Source organism: Podarcis filfolensis (assembly GCF_964270895.1).
Source record: "Podarcis filfolensis genome assembly, chromosome: 2".
Taxonomy (NCBI): domain Eukaryota; kingdom Metazoa; phylum Chordata; class Lepidosauria; order Squamata; family Lacertidae; genus Podarcis; species Podarcis filfolensis.
The window spans coordinates 46,321,035-46,340,246 of record NC_139605.1 but is presented as its reverse complement, the minus strand read 5'-3'; the positions used below and the strand labels follow the sequence as shown (position 1 = coordinate 46,340,246).

Genomic DNA, 19,212 nt, shown 5'->3' with positions numbered 1-19,212 from the left:
GTTAAATTGTATTACACTACAGAGTTGAAGGAAAACACCCAACATTTTAAGAACAAATATATCTAAGTGGAACAGTAAATGTAAGAATGAACTGTCCATCCTTTAAGAGTGAAGTTCAATCTTCTGCACCATGATTTTGCTAAGTTTGGAAACTTAACTTTAAAAAGGAGTTTACATGCTTCTCCCACGATGTTGGAAAGCAAAGGGTCCCAACTATGTTTGTCTACTTAGACATCAGGATTTAAAAGGGCATAATTCATTGAAAACGACTGGAAGAGTTTCCCTTTCACCCCTGCAATCTTCATACAATAAATAAACCTGCAATTTTCATTCACAAAAGCACTTTCTGTGTTTAAAATGGACTTTATGATTTTATGGGGGGTGGGGTGGAATAAAACAGCCTTATGTTTTGCTGTGAATGTTGAACTACTTATACATGTTTTCTTCATTAATAAGCTATTCTGAATACTGAGACCTCTGAAGATTAGATAAAAACATCAGGATAAGTGCACCACACATGTCAAATTAAATTGCTTATGCTGTTATTCCATTACTTTGGCAAGAACAATGCATCTGGCACCCAGTCCCATTACTTCTGACCATCGGTCACCATCTATCATTTCAGTTTTCTGTCAGAGCTGCTGCGGTGTGCAATTGATTTCATACCATATGAAACAAACTGTTCTATTAAAACTTTTTTCCTTGTAGGAACATTAATCTACATTACATAAAAATCCAAGACATTCCAAAACAATACCCAAGCACCAATTCCGTAATGTAAAAACTTAGCATTAACAGCTGTTTTTCTTGTGTGTGAGAGAAAATCAGAGTGAATTAAAATAAACAAGGGCTGTTTTAGCTTATTTGTTTCAAATTAAATGGTATCCACAGCACAGCATCATCCAGGCAGAGAAGAAGTAGCAATGGCTACTATAGTTAAAAGGAACAAGCAGATTTACACCCTTTGTAATAAGTCTGCATTAATTTCCCCACCACACCCCTTTCCACACCATGCAAATGTGCCTTACAGCAAGTGAATGCAGCAGCCTGCAGCCATTTACTACTGAAAAGCATTTTAGATTTCATGTTTCCTTACCTTTTATAGAAGCCATGAAGAGGCTGGAGACATAGAAACTGCCAGTAATCCAAGCAGAAGGCCTTTAACTTCAGCATTTTAAAACAGTTCAACTGCAGCAAGTGGAATCTTTTTCACTTTTTATTTTTTTAAAAAAAAACACACACACAATGTCCTACTTTTTGCAGGAGAAAAGAGAGAGAGACCAAACGGTATTGCATACAATACCCCTCCCCTTTTCTAGGCAGACAGCCGTGTATTTTCTAGTTGCCACCAATATATGCAAGCTCTTTATCCACATGGCACCGCACCTGCATAGCTACAGTGCATGAACTACTTTAATACAAAGAGACAGTAGCACAAAGGCTACAAATTCATTTACTTTGTTAGTTGCTCCTCATTTCAGCTAATCTTCCCTGAGTTCACCCACATAGCCAGTAGTTGCTATTACACACAAACAAAAGGAGGAAAAAATAATAACAGTGCTACTTCCAGCCATTCCAAAAGCTCTTTGATAAATCATTAGCATATATTCCGGTCAGGATTCTTGGGGGCCGCTCAGAAAGCACCCCTAGAGCTCACAAATTCCTAGGGAAAAGACAAGCAAATATCACACTCTGCTGAGTAGAAACGTCCTGTGATCCCAGAAGATTTGAGACAGCATCATATGGAAACTCCTCAGTAACTACGCTGGATACAACTTTTATATATATATATATATATATATATATATATATATATATATATATATATATAAAAAAGCCGGCTCCTCTGGTGTGAATCACATCTGCTTCATTGTCTGCCAAGCCACCTATGAAAAATGTTGGTTTCCTTATGACTGGGAGTGGAAGGGAGGTGGGAAGTGACAAGCCTAAGTGCAGACCCCTCCCCACTCGCAAAATAAATTATGCTTATCTTAATCCCAACACACTTTGCCAGTTAAGGTCTCTGTGAAGAAAAAAAACTAATCATCTGAACCACATGGTGCACAGTGGGGCACGCTCCCAGCTATAAAAGCCAGCAAGATAAAGACGCCCCCCCCAAAGATAGGTTGATTCCAGTTGCTATGGTAACAGGAACACATTGATAAAATCTAAAATGGAAGCACGATGACAGCTTTCCATTGGCTCACACGGATCTAATGTGTCTGTAACAAGCAATGCTCAGGCACTATTAGAGCAATCTCATCGGCAGAGGATGAATTTGGGACTTGGCTAATTAACAGCAGTGTGAAACAGCAGCTAGTTCTCATTTAGTTACAGTGGAAAGGCAGGCCATTTTTATTCTAATGGGAGCACATAAGCAATTAGCAAGGATATGCTTTGAGAAAAGGAGTTTTAAAATTAGAAGCATTTTCTATTTAAATCCTTTGGGTGAAATAGGAATGATAAAAGCAGCTTTCATTTATTACCCTCTGAAACCTCAATCCATTTAGGTCTCTTATCTTTTAAAGAGAGACACTATAGGATTCAATTCTGCATTTTATGTTATTTTTTTAAAATGTAGTGATTTCCTCTGCAAACATTCTTACTAGCTATAATGAAGTATTCAAAAAATTAATGACAAGCGCCTATTAAAAGAACACGTTTGTGGAAACTGAATTACTCTTAGAAAATATGTTAATCTGCCTTCTGACCACTCATCTTATGCTAATGTAATTTCTTGAAAAGCATCAAGCAAAACAAGATTTTAAAAGGAAGATTTATGTAAAAATATTTTGATTTTTAAAATGGTAGCCTTTTCTAACAACACTGAGGTAACTTCCCTGTGTGCATATGGATAGAACAAGGAAAACGACGAGGTGGTAAATGCAAGTAATGACTGATATGGTGGTATGCTGAAGACCTAGATAGGGGCAGAATGGGGTGTTTGCTAAGGTTGCCATGTGTCTGGAATTTCCTGGACATACTTGGAAGCAGTTTCCAGGCAGAAATCGGCAAAAATATCTGGGAAAATCCGAACGTATGGCAACCCATGTTGGCAGTGTCGTTTTGGCCGATTCCCCTTAAAAAGAGCTCAATGTAACCCCTGTGTAAATGGGGAGGTGCCTGTATAACTTTTTACTATTGTTCCCCGTAAATATTTTTTTTTCAATCAAGTGGCTTATTTTATGAAATAAAATAAATTAAATGCATTACCCTGAGCAAAAATAACTGCTAACATTGCAAGAAGGTAGAGCAATATATGTCTTCCATTTCCACTGTACATGATTCCAGTGAGATGAGTTTTCCCCCCTTTAATGTGTATCATTAGTATCATGCTTGTTTTAGTCAAGTGTACATTTTAGGTGGTGGGGGGGGGGGGAGAGCATTATGAGACAGCAGTTACACCTGAGCCTACATCTCAAACATCTTATCTCCACTTTGGAGGTAGTAGAGTGGTATCTACATCTGGATTCTGACATAGACTAGATACTCCCAATGTATCCCAGGCTTTAGATACGCCCCATATAGCACTATTCTTTCAGAATCCAGTGAAGAGGATTATCCAGAGCACATTTGCAAGAAATTTGGCTGCACATAATTTCAAAAAGCACCTCATGTAGTTAATATATCGCAGGTTCATCCATTCATTTGGCTTGTAAAGTATTCACAGAAATGTTGTGCATGAATACTGAAGTGGTTGCTATGAAAGATGACACTGGGAATGGGCTGGGCAATGTAAAAGAACCATTCTAGAGGTGAAAAGACTTATCACTTCAGAGTAAATGTTAACGCATTATAACCCACAGTAGAAATCTCATTGGTGTTGACACTTCAGCCTTTGGGACTGGAGCTGTGATTTCTCATGTAGTATCTGGTGGGTGAGAATGGGCCGTAGCCTTGTTTTGCTTCCAGAAATTTAAGCCCTACAGAGATCAACTATGCTCCATTAGATCAGAAAACTTTAAGCCCTCTTTGGGGAGTTAGGAAGCTTGGCCATTCCCCGCTTCCCTGCATGATTGGAAACTAACACTAATAATATTAACTCCTGCTGCCCATTTTGCTTTTAGTAGGATGAATTCTAGAGACAGCTACTGCCCACATCCAAAGATGGGCATTGTTCTTAGCAGCTTATAATCATGACACTAAATATAAGTCTGTTTCTGTAACAGATGGCCTCTCTCAACTTTCCCCTCAAGAGGTAGGTAAAGTAAAGGGACCCCTGACCATTAGGCCCAGTTGTGACAGACTCTGGGGTTGCGGCGCTCATCTTGCTTTATTGGCCGAGGGAGCCGGTGTACAGCTTCCGGGTCATGTGGCCAGCATGACTAAGCCACTTCTGGCGAACCAGAGCAGCGCACGGAAACACCGTTTACGTTCCCGCCAGAGTGGTACCTATTTATCTACTTGCACTCTGACGTGCTTTTGAACCGCTAGGTTGGCAGGAGCAGGAACCGAGCAACGGGAGCTCACCCTGTCACGGGGATTCAAACCGCCAACCTTCTGATCAGCAAGTCCTAGGCTCTGTGGTTTAACCCACAGCGCCACCCGTGTCCCTCAAGAGGTAGGTAGTAGTACACAACTGAGAAATCAACTAACAACAAGACATTCATAGCTCACATTCAGATCTACTCGAGCACACCAGTAGTTCTGAGGCAAATGTGTCACACTAGCAACTACTGTCAGGGAAGAGTTAGAAGTTTCCCGTTTCTCAGAGGGAGAAAGCATTCCCCAAGGGGGGAAGGAGAGCAGTGAATCTAATAGAAGAGAACAGGAGGAACAACAGGGAGTGACCGGCTGTTCCCAGGAAAGGCAAGGGTTAAGTTTTAGCTCAGATTCGGAGGAGGGGAGATACAAGCCAGCTATAGCCAGGAGGTTAGAAAAAAGAGCGGGAAAACAAAGGGAAGGGCGCGTTCGACATTTTGAGAGTTGCTGGTCACGGAGAAGCAGAGCTCAGAAGGTATCTGAAATAAGCGACTCTGAGGAATAATATTTAAGAACCGTTTATAAGATTGTTTTGTTAATACGCAATAAAAAGTTTTATAAAAGAACAAGAAGCGTTTGTGTGGTGATCTGAAGAGGACAACGACCAGGCCTGACAACTACATTTGTGCAACTACTTTAAATGTATGGAATAAGTGGCAGGAGTCAGGAGTAGGTTCCCCCAGTGCTCTTTGGGCATGGCAGGAGACTGTGGTGACACCAGGACTGTAAGCTATTCAGACTTTAGGCTGCAGAACGGGGCACACGAGTTTCTCCACTACCACCTAAAGCAAATAGTTGGCCAAATTCTTTATGCAAACCCCCCCCCCCATCTAACACACACATACACGGGCAGTTGTTAGCAGTACCTAAATGAAACAGATTTATTACGAAAGGATTTCCTGTAAATCCACTTTACTCTTCCATTATTTAGCTATGGGTTCTATTCTATCTTTATATTATCTACACACAACTGCACATGCATGCACACAATCTGAAGCAAATATGCTCAAATTAAATTATTCATCAGGAGAAACAAGGAAGGGAGAAAGTTAATCACTGCAGAAACAGCAGGGCACTATCAAAAGCATTTTGTGGTAGAAGGTTCAGACCTTTTCTGAGACCCCTTCCTGCTTTTCGATGAAGAAAAAATAAGTTTGTCACTCTCTGCATTCAAAATGTAGGTGCTTAGTGGTTTAAAAAAAATACTCACCCAGACACTTTGACAGCTTCTAATACTGAGTATACTGTACTGTGCTTAAAGCAAATGCTAATGGGGACTTTTGTGAATGAAAGGCGCAACAATCTCAACACCCATGCTCTCCATCTTTCCTCTCTTTCCCTTGGAAAACAAACAAGTAAAAATGCATTAAGTTTCATCTCACGCTCAGCCTGAATATAAAGCCGGTTCTTTGAAAGGGCATTTTTCTGCTCCTTTCTTTGTCTTCAGATTCACAGGCTTAAACAGCATAGTAACTTTTGGACGTAGTGCAGCTTCCGCATTGTGATGTTCAGTGAGCTGCGTTCAGCTGTTGTATATTCATTTATAGAACTCAGTGGACGGCAGCAAACGAAAAGAGAGTACTCTAAGAGGCCATTAAGGAGAAGCTATGGTGAATAAGCTGAAAAAATATAGTACACCTCCTCTTGAAGAATGGTTGCCTTAGCAATCAGTGATGCAGAAGCAAGCCTTTAGTTAAAAAGGCATCGGTGAGAGAATATGAACTAACTGCAGCATAAGTTCAGATTCTGGCCTACATTGCAATGAAATGCTCTTGAAAAATAATAGTGAAGACAGGTGAAATATATATATTCTTGCCCCAAGGGTACAATGATTTTGTGCAATTTGCTTAGAGGTGTCTCAGTGAATTGCCATAGAACCTTTCAAGAAACCACAACCATTGTTACTCTTGCAGCATGATGCATAAACATTCTAACTAGTTGAAGTTAAAGAGGGGAAAGTTAAAGACAGAAGCAGTAATTGGAAAGCAGGATAAGCATCTGCGTTTGAGCTGCTAGCTGTATCAAATTCTCTGGGACACTACATACGTCTTACAAAACCCAAGACTATCAGGATGAACATCTCAAGGCTTCTAAATTAAAATAAAAGCATAAAGCAAGCATATACTTGCATGGATGTGGAAAACCAACTTTGGTCTTCCATGGCATGTCCACTGACCACTCCAAGCATAATCCTATGCATTTCTACTCAGAAATAAGTTCAATCAGACTTTTCCCCAGGCACGTTTGTATAGAACTATGGACTAAAAACCTTTAAGCCTTGCCCCTCCTGAAATTCTGTGTACATCACTACACAGTGACTTGCACGACTGTATAAGGATAAGGTAGCAACAGCCCCCTGGCCCTGCTGGTGTGGATGTGTCCCATCTACCCACTTATGAAAAGCTCACCATCCTTTTGTCAAGCAAAAGGGCAAAAACCACAATAAAAGAAGTTTTGAAGAGACTAAAATGTTTGTGAAAATCCCCTACCCGGATTGATCTGCACCAAAAAACTAACCATACCATACTACCAAGAACTTGATATTCCTCTATCTCTAGTTGTGTTGAGATTTTTTTTAAGCTTTGGTTGGATATTTTCCAGAGTGCACACTCATTCAAAATGAGCATCATCACATTTTCCCCAACTGCTGCTTACTATTTTGGCTTATAGCATCATGTGTTCCTGTTTGACACATTCAGAGGGAAGTAGTCATCGCTGGCAGACACTATAGCAAATGTTATTTCAACCCTAACAAATCTTTAAGCAGACGGGGACTTTGAAGCAATTTTTCTGTGCGATTCCTATGTTTTTCCCCATACAATTTTTATACATTCTTATACAATGCAGCTCTATGATACAGTTGCATCAAGGAAGTAATATTTAACCCAGGACTGGGATGTTGTATACATCTTCTGCCTCCCAGGACTTCAAGTGCAGCAGCTGACAATCATGTTACTACATTCATGCAAACAGGCAGGGGCTGTATTTTTGGTGCTCTGAGCAATTCATTGCTATTACACTGCACCTCCAACCTCTAGAGGCGTTCAGGCCACCCTCTATGGAAAAGTTTACAAATTCTCCCAAGGAATATTTATGGTCCCAATAGGCAACTAGTTTGGGCAATGTAATATGAGGTCCCCAGGTCAACCTCATTCAGGCAACTCACAAAAGGAATCATCATCACGCCACCTTTTATTAGTCGCTTTTCTTTCATTTGCCTTCAGCTCAACTGAAGGTGGTGTGTACATCCATTCAAGGAGAAACAGGGAGTCTGTTCAACTTGGCATGCCTCCATGCCAAGACAAAAGTGTGGTGGGTCCTTATCTGAGACATATTGCTTGCAGATGACACAGCCTTGATAGGGCACTCCAAGGAAGCTCTACGGAGTCTCATATACCATTTTGCCCAAGATTGCATGATGTTCAGCCTTACCATCAGCCTGATGAAGAGCAACATCCTGTGTCAGGACACTGCCAGCATTTCATGCATCTGCATTGGTGACCACCACACTTGAGGTGATAGACAATTTTGTCTATCTGGGCTCCACCATAACCAGCAACCTCTCCATCAACACTGAGCTGGACAAGTGTATTGGCAAGATAGCTACAACAATTGCTCGCTTCTCTAAAAGGGTGTGGGATAATATGATGCTGATGACCAATACCAAAATGAAGGTCTACCAGACTTGTGTGGTGAGCACGCTGCTTTATGGTAATGAGATGTGGGCAACTTGCACCCACCAGGACTGATGCCTTCTGCATCACTGTGTCAGGAAGAATTTGGGCATCATAAGGCAGGACAGAGTCTCAAAGAAAGATGTGCTCTCCCAAGCCCACATTCCTGGCATGTTTGCACTCCTGTCTCAGTGACATCTACGCTGGCATAGTCATGTCCAAAGAATTGAAGATAGCAGGATCCCCAAGAACATGCTTCAGGCACCAGGCCCACTGGCAGACCAACTCTGAGTTACAAAGATGTCTTCAAATGTGACATGAAGGCTGGCAACATTAACCCCCCTATGTGGGAATATCTTGCAGACAACCACATCGCCTAGAGACAGTCAGGTCATGTATCCACAGCTGTGACCAGAGGAGTAATGACTGCTGGGAGGAGTTCAGAAAGAAGAAATGCCATGGTGCATCTGCAGCAGCGTAATGCCATGGTGCATCTGCAGATGCCTTCATCTGCCCCACTTGCAACAAAACATGTATCTCCTGTATCAGTCTCTACAGCCACAGCAGGCACCATAACTCTCCAACAGTTTGACTACACCTCCAAAGGCGCACTCTTCCATTATCTTCCAACAGAGACGGATGCCAACCAACCAATCAGGTCTGGAAATGTATAGGATCCCTTATTAGCAGTCCAGTGTTGTGGTAAATGTTAATTTACCAATTCAGGCTGCAACCCTTTACATACCAGGGAGCAATCCCCATGGAATTCAGTCCTGCTCACTTCTGAGTAATGTACAATTATTGTGGCATGAATTCACACTAGAAATCATGAGAGCAGGGACCACTTCTCAGCCACTTAAATGCTAAGTATGCATGAAACTGCAATGTTTCATTGCATAGGAGGAAGACAGAGAGAGAACTAGAGCAGGTGGCAGTCAAGCAACTTTTCTCCCAGCAGAGAACTGCAATAGCACAGACCTCTTCTGAAGCAAAGCAAGACATTTTTCGGTTTAGCTGGGTGCTAGCTATTTGTAGAACATCAGTACTCAAGTGCCCACAATGTCTTTGCAGAGGAGGAGGATGCAGAAAATACCAGAACTTTGGCACATCTTTGTGACCTTTCACTGGCCACACCCCACGACTTCTTAGTAGCCCCATCAGAAATACACTTTCACAAGTATCTTAAGTTTTGTGTGAAAGGTAATCATTTCTTTCTTTGTGTGATGCTTTGAACTTCACGTTGAAAAAGATCCGAGCCACTAGTGAGCCGCAAAGGAACGGCGAGGACAATCTGGGGCAGTTCCCCAGCAACAACCCTGCTCCAATGATGTTACACAACACGGATGTTGCCGCCTCAGCTGCATCAGAAGCTGAGGAAGAAGAAAGCAGCAACAAAACAGGAGAGTTGTGGAGAACTCCTGTGGCAATTAGTGTCCTTGACAAATGTAACTGCAGGCAGGCAGGTGGATCTGTGCAGGGTGGGCTTTGCAAGCCTTCTGGCTCTTTCTGTTGCTGCCACCATTAGTTACTGTAGGAGTTTTAGGAAAACTGTGGGGATGGGGTTGGTTGAAGCTGCTGTGAGGAGGTGGGGGTTGGGACAAGGTGAAAATGAGGGGAGTGGCAGGTAGGCGGGGCTGGTGAGCAGTGCAAGTAGGGGAGGCAGCGCCTAGTAAAATCAAAATCAAAAATAGTGTAGTCACACTGAAGTTAACCCTTCTATTTATGTTTTTTTTTAAATATGCAGTGTAGTTTTACAATACCTGAGTGGATCAGTTGAAAGGCTGCTTCGTGTTTCCAAGGAAGTCCTGAGATAATTGCAAAAGAATAAAATTAAAAATATTAAACACAGTTTTTGACAAGGGTTCAAAGAAAGTCCCACACCAAAATAAGTTGTTTAACATTTAAAGGTTTTTTTTAAGCTGCATATTGGAATACACTGAATAATGTGATTTTAACTTGGATTTAAAGCCTGCCAATTAGCTTTGAAAAACAATTTTTAGCTGAATGTCATATGCATAAAGATTTTCACATGCCAAAGTAACGTTTTAGAGAACACAATTTTAGTGTAATTTGCTATAAGTATCTACAGTGTAAATATTAATTTTTATATCAGTTTCTAGTCTGCTACATCAGGTTACAAATGTTATGTTTAACTGTGTATGAATAGTCTACTGTCATATTTTTATAGAGTCTGCTTGAGAGATCAAGAAAGCTTCAATTTTTGTGCTGATGGTTTCAGTACAATTTGGAAATAGTTTTTGTTTACCTGTCATCCCCACTATATAAAACAAGTGCTATTGCAGTAAAAAACCACACAGCATATCAACCCAATAAAAACAACTGTAAACAAATTCAGAACACCAAAACCATGAATTAAAAATTACACAGCTAAAGACGTCTCAGAGTTGCCTCTCAGCATAACCTCCCTCACAGGACTGTTGTTAATCTTCAGTAATGTTTTATTCTGCATTGGGTTTTTTTATGTTTTAATGTTTTGTAAACTGCTTTGAGATTTTTTTAAACAACAACAACAATGAGGGATCGTATTTGTAGGTTGGGAAGAGTTCTTACAGAGATCTAAAATCAACTAGCCCGGAACCAGGAACCCCAGCTGCTATGTGATAGAATTTCCATGACTTAGAAAGAAACTGGACCAGATAGATCTGCATAACTGTCAAGCTTAGGTTCCCCAAAGTCTTTGAATTATGGAGAGATTTGACCAACACACGTGCATGGAGGCATGTAATTGCAGTAGAGCCAGGGGCCGCCTTCTTAACATCATGCTCTCACTCGCTGTTGGAATTAAATTAAAACCCATTTGCTAGTAAATTTTTAAAAATCAACTCTAATCAATCCTTCCCCCCCCCCCCCGAATGAGACCATAAACATCACATTTCAGTAGCCTTTTTCGTAAGAAATGACCACTTCTAATTGAAATGCATATGTGCCTAGGATTCAGTATCAAATGACACCACTGCTAGCAGGGCCAGCCTTAGAGATGGATGAGCTGGGTGGCTTCCTCAAGCTGAGCTCATTGGCTGTATTTATCTACATGTACTATATGCAGTGAGCCAAGGTGGCAAAAGCAAGTATCTGCAACTTTAAAAAAAAAGTTATACAGAGTATTGGGGTATTAATTAGCTGTAAAGTATGCAAACACACCCTCCCACACCCACACACCATTTTTTTTGTGTCAGGTAAAAGTAAGTGGAACACAGCTTTACTTTGAGGCAACAGTAGAGACCACTTAGCACTTCAAATACTATAAGGACTCTAACCATTATATAAATGACAATAAAATAAAGCCATTAGCTGTAAGAGATCAGGCTGCATACTTTTTCGATTATAATGTTTTATTTTTTTAAGATAAAAAGGATGTTCCAAAACAATGTTTGTCAAAAGATACAAAACAAAACATTAAAAGTTAAACCTGTGATGGTCCTGCTGTGTTGTATCGTGAACTTCCACTGCTCAGGATGGAGCTTTTCAGGCTTTAGTTTGTGCAAACTGTAGAACAGTGGCTGAGAGGTCAAAGTTTCGAGCAATGTCATTATTGAGGGATACGGTAGGAAGTGATGTGAGCCTCTCATGTGGCATGACAGAACGTAAATACATTTTGATGAGCTTCAATTTCAATCCACTTGCCACTGGCAACTGGAACTGTTAGGGAAATCTGTACTACTACCCAGACTTTTTGCTACATCACATTTTAATGTCATGGATTTACTGCAGGGCAGCTTACGGAGAGCCATTTCCAGGAGGTAGAATGTGATGGAGCTGGCCCAACTCAACACTAAGATCTGTACCATCAATGTCAGAGTGGTCGTCATCAGTGAGAGCTCTGTGTAGAGTGTCTCTCTAAATCTCTTCTGGTAGCTTTTCAAGATTGTACAAAAATCTGATTGTATTCCTGTGAGATTCCTGTGAGATTGCTCTTTAGGTGAAGCTTAACTGGTGCCAACAAGAGTGTAAAGTAACTACCGTTTGAAGATTTCCTCTGGACTATTGCACTCCTTATTGTGATTCTGACCTTCATATTCGAACCGCCTCTTCTTGCGGTGCTTACGTGGGGCTTTTGTGAGCTCTTTTGATGTGATAACTGCCTCTGTGCAACCCCCCCTCCCCAGTTCTGCCTGTAGGAACAGTTTCCATGGTAAAGTACTGCATAGACTTGCAATATTAATATGGAACAGAAGGCCATACCATGCTATGACTGATATATTGAAGTCCATGAGTAGGTCTGCTAGACACTGTGCTTCAGGGCGAAGATTTGCATCTGCTTGAGGCAACTCTACTACTTCCATTAGAGCATTGTATACTTCTTTTGTTTGATATACCGTATGTCTCCCACTGTCTATGCAACTTTCCCAGTGGTGAGGCTGGACACGTCGTCTTTTAGTATTTGTCACTATTGAGCAGACACAGAGAACAGCACAAAGGCGTACTGTAGCATGGCAAAAGGGGTAGATTCCTCCACTGATGAGACTGCACCTGAAACTACCAGACTAAGAGAAATGACAGCTACAGGGTAAGAATTAAGCTAATCTGTTCAGTATTAAGTAGTCTTGCCTGGGCACCTTTTTCTGCCCCTTCACATTGTCCGCAGCAGTCTTTAATGTTGATGTTGTTTTTATATCAGTGTTTTCAGCAAGAGTTCCATAAATGAGGAAATGGTGAGTAAATTCCAGCTACAATTTCCTGACAAGGTGCTACTGGAGAGTAATTTTCTGTGTCACCACAAGAAAAGGTGTAGGAGTCATGTGGGGCCAGGCTTGAAGGGATCTTGGTTTGTTGGCAACCATCTGTCTCAGGAGACAATGGAGGAGTGCGCCTTTGTCAAACTGTTGGAGAGTTACAGCGCCTGCTGTGGCTATAGAAACCAATATGGGAGAGGCATGTTTCGTTGCAGCTGGAGAAGATGAAGGTGTCCGCTAGCGCTGCTGCAGATACACCATGCCATTTCTTCTCTCTGCACTCCTCCCAGCAATCATTCCTTCTCTGATCACTGCTGACTGCCGATGACTATAGTGCCTGGAGACAGTCAGTCAGGTCTTGTGTCCACAGCAGCGACCAGAGGAGGACTCTTTGCTTCCTGAGTAATGGAGAAGACCATCAGAAGACCACAACCAGAAGTCCTTTGGACAGAGCCCCAGTAAACTCTGTCAGAAGAGTGTTTGAATTTGGAGGTGGTACTCAGGAGAAGTACAACCCTATTCCCTTAACCCCATATAAGAAAAAAAGGAAGCACATCTATCATTGTGCTGGTTTCCACCACAAGGAGGAGCTGCAGGTGAGAATTTGTGGTGAGTGCACGCAGTAATTTTCACATGTGACCCCAGCGTTGTACACACATGCATGGGTCCTCATAGGTGGGCAGCAGCAGGGCCCACAGCATCACATCTGAACCAGGCCCCATAAACCCTCTGGGTGGCCCTGTTCTGTTGAAGGCACTCCTTGCCCAAGGTGCTGTATATTTGTCCTAGAGCCAGGCCTGACTGCCCGCCTTATGACTCAACCGCTCAGAGGAGTCCACTGGTGGACAGCATAGAAATGTAACAAATAATTAAATCAAGCCCAGAAAATTTCTCAGACCACCTTAACCTGTGGCACCTTTGGCCTTACCTCTCCATTTCTCCAATTACCCTATGGGATAAAAACATTATAAGAAATGGTATGATTCAAATGAATTTATAGGCAAGGAAAAGGACAAAAGATTAAGAACCAGATGAAATCTGCCCTCCTCTGGTTCCATGCAAAGGAAAACATCAAAGGCCCTTTGAAGTGGCTGTTCAGCATGGCCTCCGATGGTGCCTTTGAGGGCTGACATCCTGATGCGGGTGCTGATGTTTTGCTCTATCTGGTCTAGCATGCCACACACAGCATGTTGCTTCCCCAGATGGAAACAGTAAAGATATTTGTCTGCAGTGGTTGGGGGAAAAGATGTCCACTGCAGTAGTAAAATGGTATCCAAGGCAGGAAATGAAAGATGAACATAGGGCTCTTCACTTGGAATCACTGGCAGTTAAAATATGAGCTCCCTCCAGGCATTTTATAATAGCCTTCAAGATTTGAAAGAGGCCATACTGGTATGTGCAAATGTAATTTTTACTAGGAGAAAATTGAATATCTATTTAATGTGGCTCTTTCCTCAGAAAGAAATCAGGATTCATTTTCCACTGCTAATACAAGACACAGAAAGACATTGTGTAGAAAACCTGTATTACACAGTTGCTATTCCTGGCATATCAGAGACACCAGAAATAGCTACAGAGATTACCGACTTGAGTTTGGAACTTATTCTTGACCTAGACAGACTGTCTGCAAAAATTAAAAGCAAAAATAATGCTTTCATAATCTGCCTGCATGTGCAACCCTTACTAGCATAAGTAGTCTCAATTCTGTAAATTGCTCCATGTGCAATAATCCCCATGGAGTTCAAAAGAGAGAAAGGCCACAGACAGGAACACAATGTGAATTAATTGATTGTATCAAATATGGGTGTTAACTGGGATCACTGTGATTTACACACACATGGGGAAATTGTCCCTTTCATCTTTAATATATATATACATACTTACTATGAAGAATAATGGTTGTATAGAATCAGGAAACACACACAATTCTTTTAAGAGCATTTCATTAAATACAAGGCTCTCCAGGAGAAAAGGCATAAAGAAATACAAGAGAAAAAATTGCTCACAGGGAAAGCCTTGATATTTTATTTCTCAGCTCTTTTCAAACGGCTGGTAGAATTAGGTAACCAATTTACCTTTGCTGCTGTAATGCTGCAGGCTTACTCTATTTGAATGGGAAATCTGGGACTCAGAGTACGCTGCTAAAAATAATATTACGTTGGTCTTTTAAAATTTTAATAAAACATGTGCTTAAGAAGCTTTTTTGAAAATAAAAAATAAAGAGACGAAAACCCGTTATTCTGTTTCTTTCTCTAAGGTAAAAACAGATCCACACTTTAGATGATAAACATTCATATTGAAAGTCTTTCACAATTTATTGCAACTGATTTGTGCAACTGGGACTGTGTTTCATTGGATTTTTAGAAACATGTTTGAAATCCTGAAACTGAGGATGGCTCATACTTTGCAAAGTTATTTAGTTGACAGTTGAAAATAGAATCAACCGAGCAATGGGTCATAAATGAAATTGTGAGTGCCTTCTTTCGTGGCCTTCTTTTTTAATACGATCATAACGCAAAGGTAAGTTGCTCTTACATGGTGAAACCACCACTTTACATACAGCTGTTTCATACACAAAATTCCCATGATGAATTTCAGTTTGCAAATGGATACTTCATCATAATGCATAATGTGGGCTTCTCTGTTTATACATAGGCAGTTAAAAAACACACCACAATTTACTGTTACAAAATAAAACTGTCATTTCCCAGATACCATTTAAGTCAACCTACACAATTTTAATTTTTTGACAAGTAAGCTTTTACCCCTGCACTAGCATCCATTAGAGTTGCTGAAGTATCCTTTTCCCATAAACACTTGGAGGCAAAATTCAAAAAGTGGTTCCTCAAAGCATTTTAAGTAGTACTATATTATCTGGTAATGATCGTCCTCAGAAACAAGATCCTTTTACTATGCTTATGCTGAAATCCCATTTAGTGAAAGCCCTTTAAATTTTCATTTTTAAAAAAGCTCTCTCACTTGCTTTTGTTTGGCATCAATGATAGCTGCCACTTCATTAGTCAGTACCTGCATCCTACACAAGGGAATTTTAATTTATTGTGCCATTTAACTATTTTTTCATTTTTTTTTAAAGGTGGTAAACCAGTAATTAAAGCACCTACACTATAGTACAGTAAGACAATCTTACTCGGCTACGAGTGATCGCCAAAGAAGAAGAAGAGTAATCAGGAAGTTGGGGGCACAGGAAGTTGCCTTATTCCAAGTCAGAGCATTTGTTCAGTATTATTTACTCTGACTAGCAGTGGCTTTCCAAGGTTTCAGACATGGATCTCTTCCAGCCCTTCCTGAGATGCCAGGTATTGAACCTGGCACCTTGTCAGGCATGGAGAGTCCTCCCCTCCCTTCAGTAACTTCACAGACAAGAATTAACGAGTTTAGGACTTCCGGGTTGGCGCCTCCGGCAATGGCGGAGCTCCTCCGATCGGGAGGAACTTGCTCCGTGGAAAGCAGGGTCTGACCGCCACGGCGAAGGCGGAGACCCACTGAAATCACAGGCGGGAGAATCTTGTGAACCTGGGATTCGGCTGGCACCTTTTGCGCCTCCCCTACTCGCGGGGAAACCCTGTTTTGGGGATCCGGAGCGACGTGGGGTGAGTGGTGCGGTGCTTCGAATTGACTGCTTCTTTCACGGAGTGAAGCCGCATTGCTGTTGCCAGAGAGCGGTGACTTTTTCCTGTGGACAATTGGATTTTAAACAACTACCCGTGAGTAGAACGGAAAATTGGATCTTTAAATATCTTAATTTGGCACCGAAACGGGAAGGTTTTAAACAGGAAGATGGACTCAAGGGCATCCTGATCAAATTTGCAGATGACGCCAAACTGGGAGGGGTGGCTAACACCCCAGAGGACAGGATCACACTTCAAAACGACCTTGACAGATTAGAGAACTGGGCCAAAACAAACAAGATGAATTTTAACAGGGAGAAATGTAAAGTATTGCACTTGGGCAAAAAAAATGAGAGGCACAAATACAAGATGGGTGACACCTGGCTTGAGAGCAGTACATGTGAAAAGGATCTAGGAGTCTTGGTCGACCACAAACTTGACATGAGACAACAATGTGACGCGGCAGCTAAAAAAGCCAATGCAATTCTGGGCTGCATCAATAGGAGTATAGCATCTAGATCAAGGGAAGTAATAGTGCCACTGTATTCTGCTCTGGTCAGACCTCTCCTGGAGTACTGTGTCCAGTTCTGGGCACCACAGTTCAAGAAGGACACTGACAAACTGGAACGTGTCCAGAGGAGGGCAACCAAAATGGTCAAAGGCCTGGAAACGATGCCTTATGAGGAACGGCTAAGGGAGCTGGGCATGTTTAGCCTGGAGAAGAGGAGGTTAAGGGGTGATATGATAGCCATGTTCAAATATCTAAAAGGATGTCACATAGAGGAGGGAGAAAGGTTGTTTTCTGCTGCTCCAGAGAAGCGGACACGGAGCAATGGTTCCAAACTACAAGAAAGAAGATTCCACCTAAACAGTAGGAAGAACTTCCTGACAGTAAGAGCTGTTCGACAGTGGAATTTGCTGCCAAGGAGTGTGCTGGAGTCTCCTTCTTTGGAGGTCTTTAAGCAGAGGCTTGACAACCATATGTCAGGAGTGCTCTGGTGGCGTTTCCTGCTTGGCAGGGGGTTGGACTCGATGGCCCTTGTGGTCTCTTCCAACTCTATGATTCTATGATTCTAGGAAGTCCGCCTTCCTCTTTTGTAAATAGATTGAAGCAAAGACGTTACAAGCTAAAGCCTCGGATAGCCTTTGGCAAAGAATTAAACTTCCATCGGTTAAAATTAGCAAACCCCCCTTGGAAGCAGGAGAAGAGGGGGGAAATTTCAGACCTAGCGAGCCTGCAGGACAGAGTGAAAAATCAAATTACCACTGCTCTGAACCTGGAAACGGGCTGCCAGAAAGAGTGACGGTTTGGGAGAGTTCATTGACTGTGAACAGAACGTATTTGACAGCTAGCTAAATAAGAGAAATATACTGTTTTCATTGTCCTCTTCTGCGTTTAAAAAGGAGGAAAAGTAACTGAAAATTGAAACTATCTTTACGGCTTGAGTTGTGCTTGAAAGGATTGATACAAGTAGAGACTGTTTCCCTCTAGAGGGAGCTTTTGAAACTGTTACAGGAGGTATCTGAAGAAGTGTGCATGCACACGAAAGCTCATACCAAGAACTAACTTAGTTGGTCTTTAAGGTGCTACTGGAAGGAAAAAATTTTTTTTGTTTTGACTATGGCAGACCAACACGGCTACCTATCTGTAACTGTTACAGGAGTGTAACTGGGGAATCTCCAGCTGCAAGATAAGAAATTGTGAGAACCAGGGACTGACCTTGGACCATTTAAAAATGTTGACAGGAGAAGCCATAGTGACTGCATTATGTAAGATAAGCTATTCGCTGGAACAGCTTCACAAGAAGACGGATGATATGACTACTAAAATTGACAATTTGGGACAAATAGCGATTAATTTGAGACAAAAAGTGAACACCAACACAGAAATTATTCAGGACTTGGTACAGGAATCTACTTTGGCAGGACAAATTGTGGTGGAGAAGGAGAAAGCTGTTGTTGTCGAATCTAAAGTAATACAAGCGGGATCTTCAGCCTTACAGAAGCAAATTGAGGACGATAAGCTGAGGCTTTTTATGATTGAATCTAGAAAAAGTCAGATTTTGAGGATCGGAGCCCGGCTTGGACTAGAGAAGGAAAGTTGGAAAGATCCCTCTATGCAGGCATTAATGGACTTTTGGGATATGGACTTGGGTCAGGAGGAGATTGAAGCTCTGGGGGCCTTTGGATTTGGAGGAAGCTTGAAACATGTCCTGAAATACTTTATGGATCTTAATTTTAACTACGGAAATTTGGCTGACCTGTCGAGAAGGAATAAAAGCATTGTTAGGTTGGAGTCTCCCCGAGATCTGCTCTTTAGCATTAAAGAATATGAAGAAGACCTGCAGAAGGGACTTGGAAAAGAGTTAAGAGCCTCGGACATAAGATCTCCAGGTTGATGGACTATATGGAATTGATGGAAAGGACTGGCAGAATCCGAGACCAGGGAGAAGAGATGGTGGAAGAAGAAAATTTAAAGTTTATTTATAGAAATACTGTAAAATTAATGAGTGATAGAAAAAATGTTGGAATGAAATTTTATGGCCTTAGTAGAAATGTTATAAGGAGTTAAGCATATACAAGTATGGAAAATAAGGTTAAAAATATGTTAAGATATTTATAATATGACAGAAAATAGAGAAAGATGGAAATTAATAGAAGTGGAATACAAAAAGGGAGGTGAGAGGAGGTCGATGAAACAAGGGAATGAAAGATAGAGTATGGAAAAGGTGA

At 41.4% G+C, this 19,212-nt stretch overlaps 1 protein-coding gene across 16 annotated transcripts in view; it reads right to left on the bottom strand.

The window, feature by feature from the left end:
• The window catches only part of IQSEC1 (IQ motif and Sec7 domain ArfGEF 1), a 311,515-nt gene that overhangs the window by 148,347 nt on the left and 143,956 nt on the right, over nucleotides 1–19,212 (bottom strand). For 9 of the 16 annotated variants that reach the window (XM_083602924.1, XM_083602923.1, XM_083602919.1 and 6 more), the window contains one exon: nucleotides 9,917–9,961. The exons of 5 other annotated variants lie outside the window; for them this stretch is intronic. In XM_083602924.1, the coding sequence (XP_083459050.1) occupies nucleotides 9,917–9,961 (45 nt within the window). Of the gene's footprint in view, nucleotides 1–1,096; nucleotides 1,907–9,916; nucleotides 9,962–19,212 lie in introns of those variants that run through there. 2 more of the 16 variants (XM_083602939.1, XM_083602932.1) reach the window with 1 other exon arrangement.